This window comes from Podarcis tiliguerta (assembly GCF_965153285.1).
Source record: "Podarcis tiliguerta genome assembly, chromosome: 7".
In the NCBI taxonomy this organism is placed as follows: Eukaryota; Metazoa; Chordata; class Lepidosauria; order Squamata; family Lacertidae; genus Podarcis; species Podarcis tiliguerta.
Window position 1 is genome coordinate 29,293,711 of NC_139540.1, and position 19,804 is coordinate 29,313,514.

Below are 19,804 nucleotides of genomic sequence, written 5' to 3' on the forward strand. Positions count from 1 at the left end.
ATAAAGGACATATGAAGAGGGTTTTTTTTTTTAATGAAATGGGTCTGAAGGAGTGACTTTTTGTTCTACTGAATGAGGATGAAGGATTCTTGCTAACTTCACTTGTAAAGATTTAGGTTGCCATCCTATATTCACTTACCGTGGGAGTAAGCCCCACTGAACTTATTGGACTTACTTCTGTGTAAACATGCATAGAATTGCACTCCTAGCAGAATAGTTGCCTCATATTTGACCCTTCAAAGAAAATTTATGGAGTAGTAGAACAGTTGGTTATTCATGTTAAAATAGCTATAGAAAGAAAACCAAGTGTTCCATTCTGTTGAAAATTTTCATTGGTTTACAAAAAAACCCTCCTTCCATTCATCACAACCACCACAAAACTAGTCTCAATTGGATAGACTTCTCCTGATTCTGTGCTCCTTGCAGCACTTTTCCATTTTGGTTGTCTTTTACATCCTTTTTCAACTCCAGACTGAGACAACTGGGCTCAAAGTAATCTTTGGATTTCCAGTAACACTTATATCAAATTCTCCATGTCAGTGTTTTAGATGAAATAACCATAAACCAGCTTTCCTTCCCATTATTCTGGCAGAAAACCGAGAGGAGAGGGGAAGAAATGTCGCAAAGTGTATGGGATGGAGAACAGAGATATGTGGTGCACAGCTTGTCGTTGGAAGAAGGCCTGCCAGAGGTTCATTGACTAAAGCGTGGGGGAAAACAATGGAGGGGTATGGAGTGATTTATGGCAGGATTTTCTCGCTACAGCCAGGCTGTGTGATTTTCTTCTTCTTTTTCTGTCCACTTCCTTCAGTGCTGGCTTCTACTTTGCACTCTTAAGGTGAAGTAGGTATACCCCAAGAGAAGGACTTCTTTGAAGCCAACATGCAGCAATATAGTGGGAAACAAACAAAAACAAAACCTTCAAAAAGTTTTGAAGCAGGAGCAGCTATATGTCTTTTTTTTTTCTTTAAAAGAAAAGAAAAGAACTCTCTTTAATAACCTTGAACAATTTGCCTGCCGGGACCATGTGTTTTTTCACACTGCATTATTGTCTGTGTTGTGAACTTTGGGATGGGGGGGGGGTGGGGAATCAAGTGATACTTAAAATGTTTATGCACCACACAAATGCATAACATAAGCTACAGTTTTCTCAAGAGCAGCTCTCCCGGGAGTGGTGAACAATTATAATGTGAGCAAGTCTTGATTCAGAGGTGGGAAGTGTCCTTTAGAGGTACTAGGATGCAGCTTTGCTGGAAAGACAAGCATCCTTGTGAAGAATCTTTTGTGAGAGGTCTCAAACCTGAAGCCCAAGCACGAGTCTTGTTTCTGTGCTAAAGGAGGATACCTGGAGAGGGCAGGGGAATCACCAGCACACCCAAACTAAAAAGTACAACCACAAGTGGGAAGGGAGTCAGTAACATTAAATGACCTTCGGTTGAAATAAGAATAAGAACTTGGGTTCCAATATGATCTTCCTAGAAGTGATTGCAGGAAAATTCTTTGTGCTAAAGGTCCCGTTAAGAAGGAGCATGGGCAGCCCTGTGGACTTTTGTCAGCATTTATTCAGGGATGTGACGATCCAAACCAGCAGCTTCCTTCCCTGCCTTTTTATATGACATTCTGAAATGAACAGATCATTTAAAATACAAGGCATTATTTCTGGGGGTAAAGGCTACATGGAGGAAAACAGCTCAACAACAACAACTTAAATGCTTTCCAATAAGTAAAATATGAGTGTAGCATAGCAGTTATATGTGTATATAAAAAAAATCTGTAGAGGGTAAAGTTGTTTCAAGGTCAGAAATAAAAGGTCTTCAAGCTGCCTTGCACTTTGATAGGTCTTGGTGCTTTAGTATAATTTAGTATTGGGGTGGGGTCCATTAGAAGGCACAGATTATATTAGTGGGGTGGTGGCTGAGCGATCTTTTAAAAATCAGTGGAAAAAATGCATACAGGTAGATAGAAATTGTTTGTCTGAGCAGGCCCTACTAAAGCAAATGAGATTGGTGCAATAGCACAATGGGGTGCTTGTTCTTAAAACATCCTGGTGGATTTTGTCCTGTGATATTAACTCAGGTGGAAAAAGAATGGTATCCCAAGTTGGGAAAACAAGAGCAAGAAAGGGAGCCTATGTGGATGTTAGTCCAACTATTGCATGACTACAAGTCATAGGCAAATTTTATTTTTTGTAAGACCACAGATACTGGTGTCTACCGATGGCTATGGGGGGCAGCACAACATTTAATTGGAGCACAGAATCTATAGCTAGGGTTGGTCCTCATGCAAACTTTAAAAAAATAGCTTTAATAATAGGCCTCTTCCTTTGTAGAGTTCTGTACAGGTAAGCCTAAGATTCCAAAACAAGCGTATTTGGAAAACGACTGGGTTGCATCAATAGGGTTCTCCCGTGTAAGCAGTCCCAAAAGAAATTCAAGCAGTTTTCTCTAACACCTCCAAAGAACACAATCCTACAGATCTTGAGCTGATGCAGTCAGTCTTAACAGCGGCGGGATACGGATCATGCCCTCCTGGAGAGGTGGCAGTGAAATAACAAAAGGCATGAGTTTGAAACAAAATGACAAACAAATAGTGTTGTTACTACATGGCAACTGTTTAGATCTAGCCTGACCATTAAAGTTAAAGAAAAAGTAATATTTGAGAGGCAAGGGAGTGAAACGTTTTTAGTTGCATCTTCATCTTTAGTTGCGGTGTTTGGCAAGACTACCAGCAATGCCTAGTGTTTACATGATCGGGAAGCTAACTGCTAATTCCAGAGTTGTATACCTAATGTAACAGTCCCACCCTGTGTTCATGCTTTAACGTGTAATGTGTTAGGTTGCAGTCATTCTTTTGTGTTGCCGTATATCTCTTGAGTGTTCACAATGATCTGTTTGAGGTTCACTCAATAGGGATCACCCATAACTTCTGTTTGGACCTGTTGCTTGGAGATGAGTACAAACATTAACCTACTTCCTTAATGTTCAGGGGGAGAAAAGGTAAGGCACAGTTTCATTCCTAATGTTGCATAGGCAATGTTTGTAGAAAGCATGCTTGCTAAAAGACCCAGGTCCAATTCCTGGTATTTCCATTAAAAAACCTTAAACAGGACTATGAAAGACCTCTGCATGAGGCCTTAGAGAGCCACTACCATTTGGAATAGATGTTATTGGCATCGATAGACCAAGAGTTTGACTTTGCAATCACACGTTTTAAGAAGAATGAAGTACTGCAGAAATATTTTGCACTCTGAGCAAATTCTTTACCATTTAAATGTTCCAGTTGAAGTTTACATGGTCCTGTTCTAGTTCTGTGGCATTTTCACAGGACAATATTGACATACAAGTTGCAGGATGATAACTCACATTCAAATAAACCATTAATATGACTCAAGATCACAAAACCAGAAAGTGTAAGGGCAGAGGTTGGTAAATATTTAGGCTGTTGGCGGGCGGGGCGGGGGCAGGTATTGGAAATGCATAATAAACTAGAAACCCACAGCTGGTATTTTGTTGCATGTATTTATAGATATGATTGGAAATTCTGTTTCAGGATGGTTGCATATGATAGGGACTGTGCCAATTTATTATTGGTGCTCTCAAAAGTTCAGAGCTGAAGTCAGCCCTTGACATATCTAAATATTCACAAGAGTTGAAAACCAATGTTTGAACCTTGAACGTTTTAGCATTTTTGTCAGGCATTTTCAACTTAACTCTGCATTCATGAGGGCTAGAAACACTAAAACATGATCTTCCCAGGATAGTGCCTGCTGAATATTGCCCACGACACTCTGTCTTAATGCGATAGTGTTCATAAAAATTAATCAGCATCGACAACTTATTTCTCCCATCTCCATTTCTCTGCTCTGTGAAGCTTTCTTATACTGTGTATGGTTCAAGTCTTGAACGGTGAGAGTGTTCCATGCGGCAACACTGAGATAGGCTTTGTCTGAACTACTGTTTGCCATAGCTAGGTTTAAGGCCAAGCTGCCCTAAAATAGGATTTGGTTGCTTACTCAATGACTGAACCACCTTATAAGTGATTCTACTAGACCTCTGATAGGAAGAGAAGAGCATAATTTTACAATAGAACTGCTTGAGCTTGCCTTGTTGTACATAGTAACTGCTTGTTCTAAAATTGCTTACAAAATACCTTTTTTATTGTTGTAGAATTTCAATAGGGTTTTGAAACCCAGGAAAACCACAGAAAGTAGGTCGTTAGCTAGAATTGTAATTACTCCAGCTTGTCAGGTGAGAAAAAGGCTACACTGAACCACAGGTGGCTGCAGTGAACTATTTAAAGGCTGTTTTTTTATAATAAAAAAAATACTTGCTGAAGTCCATTCATTTCAGTGGGTCTACTCTGAGTGAAATTTATATGGATACAGCCCAGTTTTGAATGTCTGACCATGTCAGAGTTAGCCATCAGAGGCCTAGAGTCTCTTGGATGAACCTATTGATAGTGTCTTGTGGTTAGTGTTATATATGAAAATTACACCACCACAAAAAAAAAAAAAAACATGCAGGGGACTTGTAGCTCAGTGAAAGTTTTTATTTTACTCCCCCTTTGAAAAACTGCCTCTTGCATTTCAAAAGAAGTTGAGGATGCAGAGGGAGAAAACAAATCTGAGGCTTCTTAGACTCACACAATTGTTTCTGGTTCTTTGGTTCTTTGTCACTGATTCTAGTTGAAATGTAGAATATGCTGTTCTTGACCTGATCCCTATTCTAAAGATCCACCCCATCCTAAACTGTGAATCTTACCATAGGCTTGCCCCCTAATTGTTATCTCCCCACCCCGCCCTATTGACTCTTAAAATTATGTAAATAAATTATTTTCCCTCAGGGAAGGAAAACAAAAAGAATTGCAATATAGTTTTGTTTCAGATAGAATTGGTTGAGCACAGAGAGAGATGTAAAGTATAAAAAGTTTTGTTTTCTAGCCAGATTTATTCAATAAAATTTGAAAAATTAGTCCCTTGAAATTGTTTATAGAAACAAGCATTTATCTTAATCTTGTGTATATTCAGTAAGGCGGGTTTTGAAAGGTGACATTTGTTTATATTAGGAATTGAATTCCAGTGGACCCTAATTCAATTGGCTGTTGACCATTCTTTCTACAATCGCACTGCTCAAGTATCTGCAACAGAATGACCGCTCATTAAAAAAAAGTAAGTTTATTATGGGCAAATAGTGTGTCTTTCAAAGACAAAAAGGTATTTGGACATTGTCAAGCCAGTCAGTCCTATGCCCTGTATTAGAGTGGATCAACATGGGACGTCCACTTGCCCCCCCAGTGATCCTCTCCCAAAGGAGAAATTAAATTCCTTCCCAGGCAATACCGGTCTTATCTGTACCTAAGGTGTTGCATAATCCCCTTTCAGGCATCTTTTCAATCCCAAAATGGACAGCAGATTCAAGGGGGTGCCAGGGTTATGAAAACTCAGTCTTGTGCTGGGGGGGGGGGGACAGGCAAGGAAGAGGCTGTAAGACAGCTTGAGGTTTGTTTCCCTTCTGATCTGTGTTCAGATGGGAACTTACCAGAGCTTTTTAAAAATTGATTGTTTTTTCCTTTTTCTTTGTAGATTTGTTTTAATGAAGCTCCCTCTGTGTTTACTTCATCTCAGCAAAATAGAATTTTAAATAAAAATGAGACCTATTCATATTCCTGCATATGAAAACATGGTCTTAATTGGCCTTTTTGTGGCTACACATACAAGAAACCCAACACTCCCCCCTCCTTTTTTTTATAAAAAAGGCAGTAGTTTTGTATGTGAATGAGGGGCCACCCATCCTTTATCTGAGCATAATGTAATACTGTTTTTGCATGATTCCTTTTCGTGATCAGAGCTCTCATAGGGATGCTGATCTTGCGAGAACTTTAACTTTTGCAAAAGTTTTGTGGAAAATGAATACTAAAGTCTGCCCAAAGAAACAGAGAGAGAGGGGTGTTGTTCTGTATATTAAGAACATAAAAAGAGCCTGCAGGATCAGGCCTATGACCCATCTAATTCAGAGTCTTTTTTTAAAAAAATAAAAATTCGCCAACCAGATGCCAACGAGAAACTGATTATAATCAGTTTGCAAGGGTGTTCTTTGGAAATTTGGGGTGCCCCAGTGTGAATATAGTAATGGCCAGTAAGCTGCTAGGCATTGCAGGTGTTCCAGAATCTATTGCACCAGACAAAGAGTAGGAGTTGATTGGCAGACAAATTAGAGTCAGGTGGATTGTCTGAGGAAAAGAGGTTTTTGAGCGGCGGCGTTCTATGTGATTTTCTGTCTTAGGAGTCCCTGGTTCAGCAAAACATTTAAGAACATGTTTAATTTAACTTGCTTATGTTTTTTGAATTAGGACTACTTAGCAATGAAGCTGAGTCCCTCACACTATTAGGATGCTAGAATGTGACTTATTATATTTCTAATATTGTATTTATACATTTACATTGCACGACAATCTGGATTTTTTGAGGTGCCATGCCATTTGTTGTATAGATCCAGAAAGCTTTTTTTCTCTCCCACAATTTATATATAAAAGGGAGCAGTAATTAAAGATATGCCAAGAAATAGCAAGCTTAATTGGCTCTTTACAAAATATTGTAAAATTAACCTGCCTCGTGGTGGTCTTAGTGTCTGAGATATGCAGTAGTTATAGCAAAAAATAAAAAAGGAAAGCAACAACAGCATTGCTGAAGGTGCAGTATTGCTTTTCTATTAAACAAAGGGCTATCTTGTTGAAGAAAAGTATAAGCCACTGTGAAGAATAATTTTGCAGCATCTTACTAGCAAGTCTGTATAGCCAGAACTTTTAGCCAATCTAATAGGTTTCCAAAATGTGTTGAGGCTACATAAATTTGAATAGGGATGTAATTTGAAAATCCATTTCAGAGAGGGATTTTTCTTCTCATTGTCAGTTTCAATCCTATTCTCAGGGCCATATGTCCCACAGGAAAGGAAGGTTAACTAGTATTCTAGTCCTGAAAAAGTCTTGTCTTGTATGTCATAAACTGGTCTCTGCCTAGTTCCGGCATTTAGACAACATTAAGGTAGCTTAAAATTTGCTGGTTTCAAATCTGCTGGTTTCAAAACATACTTTGAATTGACCCACAGTCCTAGATAATGATTATTTGTTTTTAACCACAAGACTGAAGGCTTTTCAAACATCATAAGGAATTATCTCTCCCCCCCCCCCTTACATTCTTCAAAAGAAAAAGAAAAATTGCTATCTAAAACCCCTAAAGTTAGCCAAAGATTAAAGATCCAGGGAGCAGGTTATCTTGTCGTTTGCTTTTTCATTTCTTTTTCAACCATTGATGTTCTATTGTTATGGATCTGGAGGAAGCTCAGTGTGAAGACAAAAATTCAAGCTATATCAGAAGGCCCTGTTTAGGGATACAGTAGTCATGCAATTCAGGTTATCAATATCATATACCTTAAAATGCACTCAAATTGTACAAAGGTGGCAGTACTTTGCATCAGGTGAACAGATTTCTGGTGGGGGTGGAGAACAGAGGCTAACGTAAATTAAAAATCCACTTCATTTAGCAAAGCATTAGTATTATCACAGTCTCCATTCATTTCATTGGGGCTTGTGCAGGGGTCCGACACAATCGAACATTGAAATTAATACAGCAGTGGTAGATGGCAGATTGTTCCTGCCTTCCCCTACGTCTTCTCATGTCAAAATAATTGAACTTTTTATCTTCTGTTGAATGATCCTTGTGGTATTTGTTTATTTGTGTTTATGTGATATAAAATGAGAACCTGGAAGAAATGCATTGAATTATTTCACTCTTAGCTTCTGCGGGCTGTATATATTAGATCTAGTAGACACTTTGACAGAAGCCTCTTTGATCCAGTAAAGGTTTTCCTCAGCATGTCCGAAAGGAAGGATAGTTTCACAATTCCTTCTCCCTCCCTGCAACCTACCCCCAAATCTGCTCCTGGGGGTTGTGAGACACCGCTTCCCCTCAGAACGGCCTGGGAGGTGGAACCTGGGATCTGCTGGATGTAATTGGCAAAAACTGCCTCCCTCTCCTGTTCCACTAGTAGAAGCCAGTGCTGGATCCAAGGGGTTTCTGTCAATGAAAAATCACCACTGAATACAACACTAAATATTTCATGCCAATCACTATGGGTGGTGGTCAACTCAATAACTGCACAAGCAGAAGAACTTGCACAAGATGACTTTCCCCTTTTCTTCCCCACAGGCCCCCTAAATCTGTTTGGGGAGTTCTCCCAACCCACTGGAGCAGATTTGGGAATGACACGAAGGTCACACAGAGGGACAGAGGTGGGTTTAGGGGAGAGCAACTGGGTTGGTTACACTGGAGGCAGAGTTGGAGGCGGTGCCACAACTCTGATGTAGAATGGAAAATGAGAGGTGGGGCACCTAATATTGGTGTTGCACAGGGACCCACTGAAATTTGAGACCCCAAGGTCCACTATTGAGGGGGAAGACGAGAAGTCATTCCACTTGCACAGCTATTTAGCTGAATACCACCCTATCTTCCGTGTACTTAGTCAAGCTTGTGGCTTAATTACACAGGTAGAGCAAATTAATGAACACGATCTGTTGTAATTGTCAAGCTCTGATTAAATATTTGGATTAATATAATAAAAGCTTCCTTGGGTTGCAATAATGGCACCAGTCCATCTTGACAAAGAGTAGCACGGCTAATTATAATTTACAGTGGATTCCCCACCCCCTCCATAAAAAAGGGAACTTTGTTTTGCTCCAGAAAGGTGGTCACTTTCTTTTAAAAGTGGAGGGTAGGGGAGAAACCATTTTGTTCTTAGCAAATAATATGTATCTGAAGTCTGGGATCCTAAGTTCATATTTGGAAATAAGTTTCAAATGAAATAGTAGAGCTGATTTTCAGACACAATTGGTAAGGGCTGCAGCTCCTGTCATTTGTTGGGAATAAGTATTTAAATATATGCTTTAATGTCAACAAGACAAACTATAGACTGTTAGAAGTTGAGGCTAAGAACCTGAACTGCAAGCTTTCCGTTTTCTTAATCGAGATTCTCTTTAAATGTTTAAATGTAGATGTTTTAATCAGATTCTGATGTTGTGGAAATATCTTGGTTCTGCCCAAGGTGGTATAGGCCCAGTTTGAATGCAACATCGCCTGTTTCACAAACCATAGTTTCTGAAGACAGGAACAAGGGTCAGGCCTACGTACTCTTCCCTGTCCCCTCCTCTTGAGCATTGGCTTCAGTGTGGAGATCTTGGTTTGCTTTTAAATCAGAGCTCCTTGTGGTGTCCAAAACAGGAAACTGCTTTAATATCAGTTTACTAACAGAGGTGTTAAATCATAAGACAACCCTGGGCGACCTGTCTGAATCCGACCTACTTTTTGGTTTTTGACAGACGTGGCAAAGTTGCCAGCTGTACAAATGTTCAACCTCTCTCAAGGCCAGCTCAGTGTGTAAACCTCACTAAACAAATCAAGGTTAGCCTGTGAGGGGGAAGTTTGCCTGGCTCTCTACAAGCTTGGAAACCTAGGCTGTAGTCCACAGAACTACTTTTCTGAAGTTCTCTTACAGATTTTTTGCTGAACTTTTCTAAGATTTTCTGGAGTAAAGGATATCTAGCAGAGATTTATAGCTCCAATCACTGTTGAATGTCTATGCTAATTCAACTTTTATCTCCTGTTTCTGTCTCGTGTCCATCTTTGAGCTACGTTGCAGCTTATAGAAGCTTTGACTTATTTGCGAATTATGCTCCTAGCCTTCACGTGTGAGAAGTTATGTTTTAATATGCATGTTCGTCAGGTTCAGAGCTTTCTAGAAGAGAAGTGTAAGAGATTTCCATACCCTTTTTCTCCCTGTCAAGATTGTATTGCTGCTGAAAATGTATAATTTTAGTGAATGTTGGAGAGGCACATGGTACAATAATAAGCTTTCTTTTTTCGGGGGAAAAGCTAAGTTCCAAAGTGTACATGGAATACATGTTATCAAGCACACTTGGTAAGCGCAAAAGCACTAGTTTATATTTAAGAAATTGACAGTACAATCCTAACCATGTCTACTCAGAAGTAAAACTTACTGAATTCCATGGGGCCTATTCCCAGGTTAGGATTGCAGCCTAATATGTCAATCTTAAATATTTAATTCATGTGTTGAGTTTGGTTTTCTAGGGATTACTTGCTCTATAAAACTGCAGCATATTTATACTAAAGAAAAAAAACAACCTGTTAACAAAAGGCTCATTGGGAATCCCCTAGTTTGGGGAATATCACTTTAAATTGAACTAGTGGATTCTGATAACAAAAAAAGGTTTCAAGAAGGAAATGTAGTTAATATTATTCAGTTACTACAGGGGTGAGGGAACCTTTTCCAGACCCATGACCACGTCCCCCTTCTGGGAAAGTTCCCAGGGGAGAATGGGATCTGAGGCAAAAAGCAGGCAGAGCAACAAATGTGAATTTTAGCTTTGTACAATAGGCTAGTTTCTACACAGACACTCCTCATCCTATAGTCTCAATCCAGACAAACTAGAAGCACTATCAGAGTTCAAGGATGCATTCAAGGCAGAAAGAAACACTCAGAGGTAGGGCCAGCGAGGGGGTGTAGCCTGTGGAAAGTCCTGAAGGCCACATTTGGCTCCCACACCTGAGGTTCCCTGCCCCAGAATTACTGCTTCCACAGTTAACATTTGCAGGAAAACTGTGTTTTGATTTATGTCTGCTCCCAGAAGAATATGGATTTTAATGAATGTATCTGTAACTGTAAAACTATGCATTTTTCATAAGAACATGTGTTACGTTATACCTTTTCAGAAATCTTCCTAAAGGTCTACTAAAATGGTTAAATGCCGCCCATGGTGAATTGCTCGAATTTCCATTCTTGGCGACGAAAAGGAATGGCGTCGCAGAATAAATGTGTATTTCTCTCCCTCTAGGTCAGGCTTCCTCAACGTCGGCCCTCCAGATGTTTGAGACTACAATTCCCATCATCCCTGACACTGGTCCTGCTAGCTAGGGAACATGGGAGTTGTAGGCCAAAAACAACTGGAGGCCCAAGGTTGGGAAATGCTGCTGTAGGTAATGCAGTTTTAAGACAAAGGGAAAGCAATTGAACTGCTTTCATTTCCCATTTATTTTTAGGCAGGAGACATGGGTGTTTGTCGGTGGGCCTTAACTCTGAGGAGGTTAAGTGGTGCTTGCAGTGGGCTGTCCATTCTACATCCTGCTCTATCAGTGACTGTGTACATTCAGCCCTGTGAGTGGTTACTTGAAACTGGTTGCCATAGAGAGTCGGGCCAGTCTTCCCCACACTGATGCCTTCAATATATTTTAGACTATGACCACCTCCGTCAACTCCAGCTAGTCTTGCTGTGCTGGGTAGGATTGTTTGGGGAGTAATAGTTCAAAATACCTGGATGGGCATGAAGTTGAGGAAGTCTGGGTTAGGTGGTTTTGATCTTTTCAAATACCACCAGCCAACTTAAGAAGTAACTTTTGAAAACCTAGTCAAGATTCTGAATATGCCGTTGTAACGGAGCAGAGTTGCAGAGTAAAAATGGTGTTGTTAAATTTTATTTTTTACTGTAGTGCTAATGAGTTAAAAATCCTGCCATGTTTTATTGTAAACACAGTGCCAAATATTTCCTTTTGCCTGATTAACAATACAATTTTAGGAAAACTAGCATCCGTCCAAAACAGGATGAAAGTCTCTTGCTAGTCTCCTAGGACTCCAGTTATACAATATGATGTTCTTACAACTGGGGATCTATGCAGATTTGGAGGAATCTGCCTGCAAACATCATACTGAAGGGCTGAGCCTTGAACAATGCGCAGATAGAGCTACAATTACTACATTACTAGAGGGCTTTTTCACAGTAGTATATTGTGCTCCCTGTGCCAAGGAGGTGACTTTAGGTTAGCCTCAGATTAGAGTCAAGCATACCTCGGAGCAGGGAGTGGAATTTCATCCACCAAAATTTAGCACGAGTCTATCTGGGGAATAACTGCAGCCTACCTCTAGTCTGACACGGGGACAGGAGGCAACTTATCCCTAGGTGAATGCTGCAAAAATTACTAACGTGTTTCAGAACCTGTAAGACGATGTCATATGCCTGCGGTTTCACTTCCACTGGAATCAGTGGAGCTCCTTCCAAAGAATGCAATGAGAGTGAGTCATCCTTTGGTTTTCAGGAGGAGTTTCTTTTATTGTCTGTTTTAATATGGGGAAATCACTTTATAAATATTTGACAAAGAGAGCTTCCAATTTTGGCACTAATGGAAATACTGGATACTTTTAATATATATTTAGAAGGTTATTTGAAAAGCAAAATGTTCTGTCTTTTTATATAATTTTTAGCCAGATACATATACTCTGATTACTACTTCTGTGGATTCCTATCAGACTGTAAGTGCAAAAAAACAAAACAAAAAACTAGTTCAGGTTTCAAAACCCAGGGGGTAGAGGACAGGGGAACTGACTGTTTTGAAGTGCTTTGCTAGTTTTTGGTATATTGTGTGTTTGTATATAAATATATCTATATACATTATAAAGATATATAAAAATAGGTCTGTAAGGTTAAATGTTTTGTGTTTTTATCGCTGTACTCTAAGGAAATAAAAATGTGTTTTGTATTACTTTATGAATTAATTACAAAAGGCTTTATGCATTGATCAAAATGTTTTCTAGCTATTTTACACCAGAAGTTTATAAATAACTCTAATCCTATGTAAATTCACAACATTGAGTTTAGAAGTGGAATTTGAGATTTTTAAGCTGGCTCTAATGGATGGCACCAGATAAAATGCACTTTCTTTGTGGCATGTAATGTATTTTGCTCTCAATGGGCTTTAAAACAAAAGACCACAACATGTTTACATCTTTTCTTGTGCCCTCCTCTACCCCCCTTCCTTTATAATAATTGCAAAAAAAATAAAATATTTCCTCTTGGAGGGGGGGAAGCAAACAAATATCTGAGTTACTGAAGTAACATTGTTCAAGAACGGATTGTTTGGAATAGATTAGTATGTTGGTTTTAAAAAACAAATCATTTTAGTGATAGTCTTCAGTATGTGAGCTCTGCTTTGTGATGTTTGGTTGTGACAAATATGCTGTTGCTTATCTAGTCTAAATATCATTGTTTTCTTGTATTTTACTGTTAATGGCTATTCCATTAGTTGCACTTGCTTGAACTGAGTCAGAAGACTCAGAAGAAGTCTTGCAGAACTATTGAGACTGTTATGATGTCCAGAAACATTACTTAAATGCACTTATAATTGATTTACTACCATGCAGTATGTTGAACTGTTTCATGTAATAAAGGCATTTGTTGTATAAACTTTGTTGTGGGGACAATTTTCCTTGGGCTACTTTTTGTGCTGAAACAAAAAGATGGGGGGGGGGGGACACCAGCAAAGGCAGGGGAACACACAGCCAAATCTAATGTACTAATCCACTTATTGGAACATGGAATTTAAGCAATTGAAAGGGTTCAAAAGTCCAACACATGTGATGGCTCTTCTTCGGAACAGATTACAAAACGATGGATGGATATAAAGACAAGACCAAAAAAGCAAACAAACCCCAATGTCTTTAAATAATTTTAAACACCAATATTTGTCCATATGTTATAATGATTTGAGATAACTCTGATTTATATACGCTAGACCCATTTCACTAGTGGAAGGGAAGCGAGACTTTAATATTTTGATACACACTTTTCCTTCATGTTTGGATAGTCCTAAGAAGCAAACATTCTTGCGTAAGTACAGCTATGCTGAAGACCACTATTGTAATAAAAACCCCATTTGCTCAACCGTGTACACCATGGGTAGGCAAACTAAGGCCTGGGGGCCGGATCCAGGCCAATCGCCTTCTAAATCCGGCCTGCAGCCAATCCAGGAATCAGCGTGTTTTTACACAAGTAGAATGTGTCCTTTTATTTAAAATGCATCTCTGGGTTATTTGTGGGGCATAATAATTCATTCCATTTTTTTCTTCAGAATGTAGTCCGGCCCCCCACAAGGTCTGAGGGACATTGGACCGGCCCCCTGCTGAAAAAGTTTGCTGACCCGTGGCGTACACCATGCAGGAGTGCTGGCTTGGCCCCACAGCTGTGGATGCATGGCCCTAACACCTAAATTTGTGCATGCCTGGCACCTATGACACCATGAGATGCTAAGCCCTGTGTACCCTATTCAAAATGGTACCCAAATATTGGAATAAAATATACCTGCAAGAATATTCTCCATCACAAGACTTTTGCACCTTTGCCAGTCCAGCATGGATTCCCTGCAACCGGCTCCTCTATATCCAGCACAACAGCACCTAGAACAGAAAGACATCAAAACTAGCTGGAAAACCCATCTTATTAGATATATGTCTTCGTTGAGCAAATCTTTATCATAGGTTGCCCTCTTGTGGTGAGAAAGTGTGTTTGCAGCTTTAAAATCCCTAAAACTGCTCTTTACAAAGCAGCTAACGCCTGTCTTCTTTCCAAATAGTCGATACAACTGGCAGTGCTGGTGTCGCTGATAGGAACTGCAGCTTAGTAACATCTGCATCCATTCTCACTAAATTAAATGTTATTAAATGCCACAATCTCACTAAATTAATTGGAGCAAAAGCGCAGAAGGATTCTGCCTCAGAATCTGTTTGGACGGTTGGAGCTCAGCTCCAGGGCCTGTGACGTCATAATGAAAGCGAGTGTCTCAGATGTTGATGCCTTTGGGCTGTAGGAGGCAGGAATACCACATCAGAAGATGCCAATTCCAGAAAGGATTGAGATTGTGCCTCTCTCTCTCTCTCTTTAAGATAAAGGTAAAGGGACCCCTGACTGTTAGGTCAAGATGCGGACGACTCGGGTTACGCGTACATCTCGCTGTATAAGCCGAGGAAGCCGGCGTTTGTCCACAGACTGCTTCCGGGTCATGTGGCCAGCATGGCGAAACCAGAGCAGTGCACAGAAACGCTGTTTACCTTCCCACCAGAGCTGTACCTATTTATCTACTTGCACTTTGACGTGCTTTTGAACTGCTAGGCTGGCAGTTTAAGGTAAAAGGTAAAGGTACCCCTGCCCGTACGGGCCAGTCTTGACAGACTCTAGGGTTGTGCGCCCATCTCACTCAAGAGGCCGGGGGCCAGCGCTGTCCAAAGACACTTCCGGGTCACGTGGCCAGCGTGACATCGCTGCTCTGGCGAGCCAGAGCCGCACACGGAAACGCCGTTTACCTTCCCGCTAGTAAGCGGTCCCTATTTATCTACTTGCACCCGGGAGTGCTTTTGAACTGCTAGGTTGGCAGGCGCTGGGACCGAACAACGGGAGCGCACCCCGCCACGGGGATTCGAACCGCCGACCTTTCGATCTGCAAGCCCTAGGCGCTGAGGCTTTTACCCACAGCGCCACCCGCGTCCCTGGCAGTTAAAAGTAGGAATGGCCAAAATTGGCCCTCCCCCTGTTTTGGGACTACAACTCCCATCATCCCTAGCTAACAAGACCAGTGGCAGTTTAAGGTAGGCATGGCCAAAATTGGCCCTCCAGCTGTTTTGGAACTACAACTCCCATCCCAGTGGTCAGGGATGATGGGAATTGTAGTCCCAAAACAGCTGGAGGGCCAAGTTTGGCCATGCCTGTTTTAAGGCAATGGAACAGTTCAGCAGTTCAATGATGCAAGGGATTCAGAGAGGGAAAGCTATACTTTTTAATTAATTTGTATGCTGTTATTGACTGGGGTTTTTTCCCCTTCTTCTTAACAAAACAGGATCAACTGACCTATTCTCCCTTTCCCCTTCCTAGTGCATAAAAATCCAAATTAAAAGAAAAAGATAACGAAGAAATATGATGCAAGGGGGGTTAAGATATTGCACAGGTGATGTAGACCTCTCCAATTGTCCCACTAGCACCTGGGTTGGGGGCCACAGAAGGATGTGTCTCTGTTTATGATAGGGATAGCCAGCTGTACAGACCTGTACAGAAATATTTTTTAAAAAATCATGAAACAATAGCTTTTACAACTCAGTTCTTACTATCTTGGTTTGAGGGAATGAGTACGCATATCAGGATAAAAGGCCTATTGAAGTCAGACACTAGTGGCAACAAGATTATCCATCATGCAAAAACATATGTACAATTTGTGCACCCAATGTTTGAGCTGTACAACTCCGTAAGTAACACTTTTTCACAATAACACTTACATGTGTGGAGATACACTGGGCACAGATACAAGCTAATGGGTGAGCAAGCTTTTTTTGCATTCCACCACTGATTCCAGTTTTTTGAGTTGCACATCTTGACTTCTAGACTGGCAGCTGCACACTGACAGCCAATGCCTCGAAGGGGGTCAATATACATATCTGGTGTGAGGAGAAGATGTAAATCACAACAAATTGTCCTGCTTTGTTGGGTAGGCAGTGCCTTTCTCCTTGCCCTGCTACCATTGCCTTCCCAGAAACTTTTATGTGCTACTTTCCCTGTGAGATTAGAAGCCCTGCAGCTAAAAGTGATTTCTTTGTTTAAATATTTATCAACCACAGTGTCATTAAAAAACCCCCACAACATACAAAAATTATAATAAGATCAATGAAAACATTGGTAAAAACATCAATAAATACTGGTTGGCAAGAATAAATTAACATTTCAAAGACCTGCCTGAATAACACTATTTTAGGAGGAGCCTAAAAGAATTGTTGCCCTAAGGCTATGTACCGGTCTCCCCTTTGAGATTCTCCCACCTGTGGTAAGATTTTTAGATGGGGTGTAACTCATGTCTTTTCAGATTAGGATGGCTGCATAGTTTTAATATGTAAAACACCTTGAATCTTGGGAAGGGCTGCTAACTAATGCAAAACAGAAAACAAAAAAGGGAAAGCTTGCAGGGGGAAATGTTAACAATATAACAAAAGGTCAGGTCTCCTCCTCCCCCCACCCTGTCCCATTGGCCCTTTAGCTCTGCCCTGTAAGCAGAGAACAAGTCCCAAAACTCCCAGGGGCTGCCTTGATCCACGGGGGAAAGGTGCAGAAAGAAAGATGCACCACTTTTTGAAGATGGGTCACATATTCCTGCTTAGACTGGATGGCTCAAGTAGAGGCTCCAATGGGGAAATTCTCAGCACTCAGCTCTTGAAACATTGCAGCCATTGCTGTAGTGGCCCATCTAGACAGATGGAAGGAATTAGTAGATTCTCACTGCAGGGGTCACAGCTGCAGATGTCACTGGGAAATTCAGTGCTGCTGCAGCAGCAGCAGCCTCCAAAGCAGCAAAGACGTAAAATGGAGAAGAGGAGCCAAAATCCCCCGAAGTCATGTGAGGGGTTAGGTAACCTGGGCTGGAATTCAAACCACTAATCACTTCAGAAAAGTGGAAGAGTATGCTCCCGTTTGCACTGCAGCCTAGCAGACCAATCCTATCTAGAGCTTTACCGCAGCTAAAGCAGAGTGAGATCAGCACTGCCCTGCCTGCTGCTGAGACCTATATTTAACCCAGTTGCTGTATCTCCTTGTGCTGTGCTGTACAAAGGGAAAACGGGGCCCCTTTTTCTACTACCCACAAAGCTCCTTTATAGGCCAGCCTAGTGCCTTGCGGACAATAAACTTGCTGAAGCCTTGGCCCCAGGTTTCTTCTGGGTCTTCCTTCCAGCAGGAGAGGAAGGGAGTGAGAGGCGCATGGTGCTATGTTCCACAGCATTAGAAGGTTTTTCATTTTACTTCCATTATTCTTAGATACCTTGGGCACCTTTCGACACAAACGCTCACCAGAAGAGGAATGTGAAGCTGGAAACAGATGCAGCACTTTCAAAACGCTTTTCAACAGCAATGCATTTGCTTATGTTTATGACAAACCTAGACAGCATCTTAAAAAGCAGAGAAATCACATTGCCGACAAAGGTCCATACAGTTAAAGCTATGGTTTACCCAGTAGAGATGTATGGAAGTGAGAGCTGGACCATAAAGGCGGCTGATCGCTGAAGAATTGATGCTTTGGAATTGTGGTGCTGGAGGAGACTCTTGAGAGTCCCATGGACTGCAAGAAGATCAAACGTATCCATTCTTAAGGAAATCAGCCCTGAGTGCTCACTGGAAGGACAGATCGTGAAGCTGAGGCTCCAATACTTTGGCCACCTCATGAGAAGAGAAGACTCCCTGGAAAAGACCCTGATGTTGGGAAAGATGGAGGGCACAAGGAGAAGGGGAAGACAAAGGACGAGATGGTTGGACAGTGTTCTCGAAGCTACCAGCATGAGTTTGACCAAACTGCGGGAGGCAGTGGAAGACAGAAGTGCCTGGCGTGCTCTGGTCCAGGGGGTCACGAAGAGCTGGACATGACTAAACAACAACAGCTTGGGGAACAATGGGTAGGAACAGGGTTTTCTGGGCCTGGAACCCTATTGTGGATGGAATACTCCACCCCACTTGCAAAAAGAAGACATACCATGTGCAAATTTATGGCCTCTTTTACAAGTGAGGTGGAGGGGTCACACACAAATAATAATATGTGTGACAGAGTATCAACAAAGAAAGGTTTTCCCCTTAATTGAGTTTCCATACCGAAACAGGATTAACCTATTGAATTTCCGCCTGCCACACAGCAGGTGGAAGGTGCAAGAATCCTGCTTGCCACCCTATGCCAATGTAAACCATACAAACAACTTGATCAGTTGGAAACAACTTGTGTTCCTGCAGGCCTTTTGTCACTGATCTTAAGTGGGCAATTCAGCATCTCTTTTGCATGCAGAGGGCCGCAGGTTTGATCCCTGCCATCCCCAGGGCAGGCCAAGGTTCCCTGGAGAGGAGCTGTCAATCAGTTTAGACAATACTGAGTTGGGCAGTCCAATGGTCTAATTTTGTGTAGGGCGGCTTGCTTTTCCCAACTCCCAAAGAAAGTTCCTCTTATAGAAAAATGTTACCGAGTTGCACATCACAATTTAAAAATAGCATAAAATTCCACTGTCATATTCTAAAGTGAGGCCTCTTGAATGTTTTTGGCTTTTATTTCGTTTCACCTTAATATGGGCTTTTATTTTTGTATTACATTGTAAGTCGCTTTGAGCTTACTTTTCATTTTAAAATGACTAATAAGTATATTTTTTAACAATTAAAATATGCACATTATTCTAGTAATAAAAGCAGTTAATGCTTTTATTTGGCGTAATTAAACAGTCACAAAAAACTATGCAAGCTGTCAAGTGCATCAAAGCTCTTAACCAGTCTGGAAGAAAAAACAAAGGATGATAAACATGATGGAAATCTCAAGCCAGATGTTTGCAAGCTTATTTCCAGGTAATGTTCATATGATTGCATCTTTTTACAGCAATCATAAGCATGTATTATTATTATTATCATCCTCATCATCATTTATTAAATTTGCATACCATCCTTCATGAGCAGGTATCAGGGCAGCTCACAAGGTAAGAATATAAAAACACAAAATATATGAGAAAAACAAGAACAAAAAAAACCTAACCAATAACCCGCCTCTCTTTTTTCAGTTATATTTCTATCCTTATCTTGAATTTAAAAAAAACAACTGGTATCGCTAGGTCAAGTTCATCTGTTCTGTTGAATAACACTAGTTTTAATTGGATTTTGAATAAATGTGCAATTGATAGTTCCTGTTTTGTATTTCATTGTATTATTATCTTCTTTAGTGAGTCGTGCAACCCGCTATTCTGAATAATGGTGGTTTCTTTATAGGGAAGGGTTGCGGGCTGTTTGTGTAACGGGGGGAGGGGGTGGCTTGAAAAGTTTGGGAACCAGAGAGTTAGAAGAGGACAGCGTCTGCATTGACGAGCCTCTCAAAGAGTCTGCGTAGGAGAAGGAGGAGAAGGAGGAGGAGGAGGAGAGA

General features: G+C 40.9%; 1 protein-coding gene across 4 annotated transcripts in view; it reads left to right on the plus strand.

Annotated features, from left to right (window-relative positions):
• ZNF704 (zinc finger protein 704) overlaps positions 1-13,302 on the plus strand; it is a 51,891-nt gene extending 38,589 nt beyond the window's left edge. For 2 of the 4 annotated variants that reach the window (XM_083451167.1, XM_083451166.1), the window contains one exon: positions 593-13,302. In XM_083451167.1, coding sequence (XP_083307293.1) covers positions 593-704 — 112 coding nt within the window. In that variant the 3' untranslated portion in view covers positions 705-13,302. The remainder of the gene's footprint in view (positions 1-592) is intronic. The other 2 variants (XR_014513888.1, XR_014513889.1) reach the window with 2 other exon arrangements.
• Positions 13,303-19,804: the final 6,502 nt, after the last annotated feature.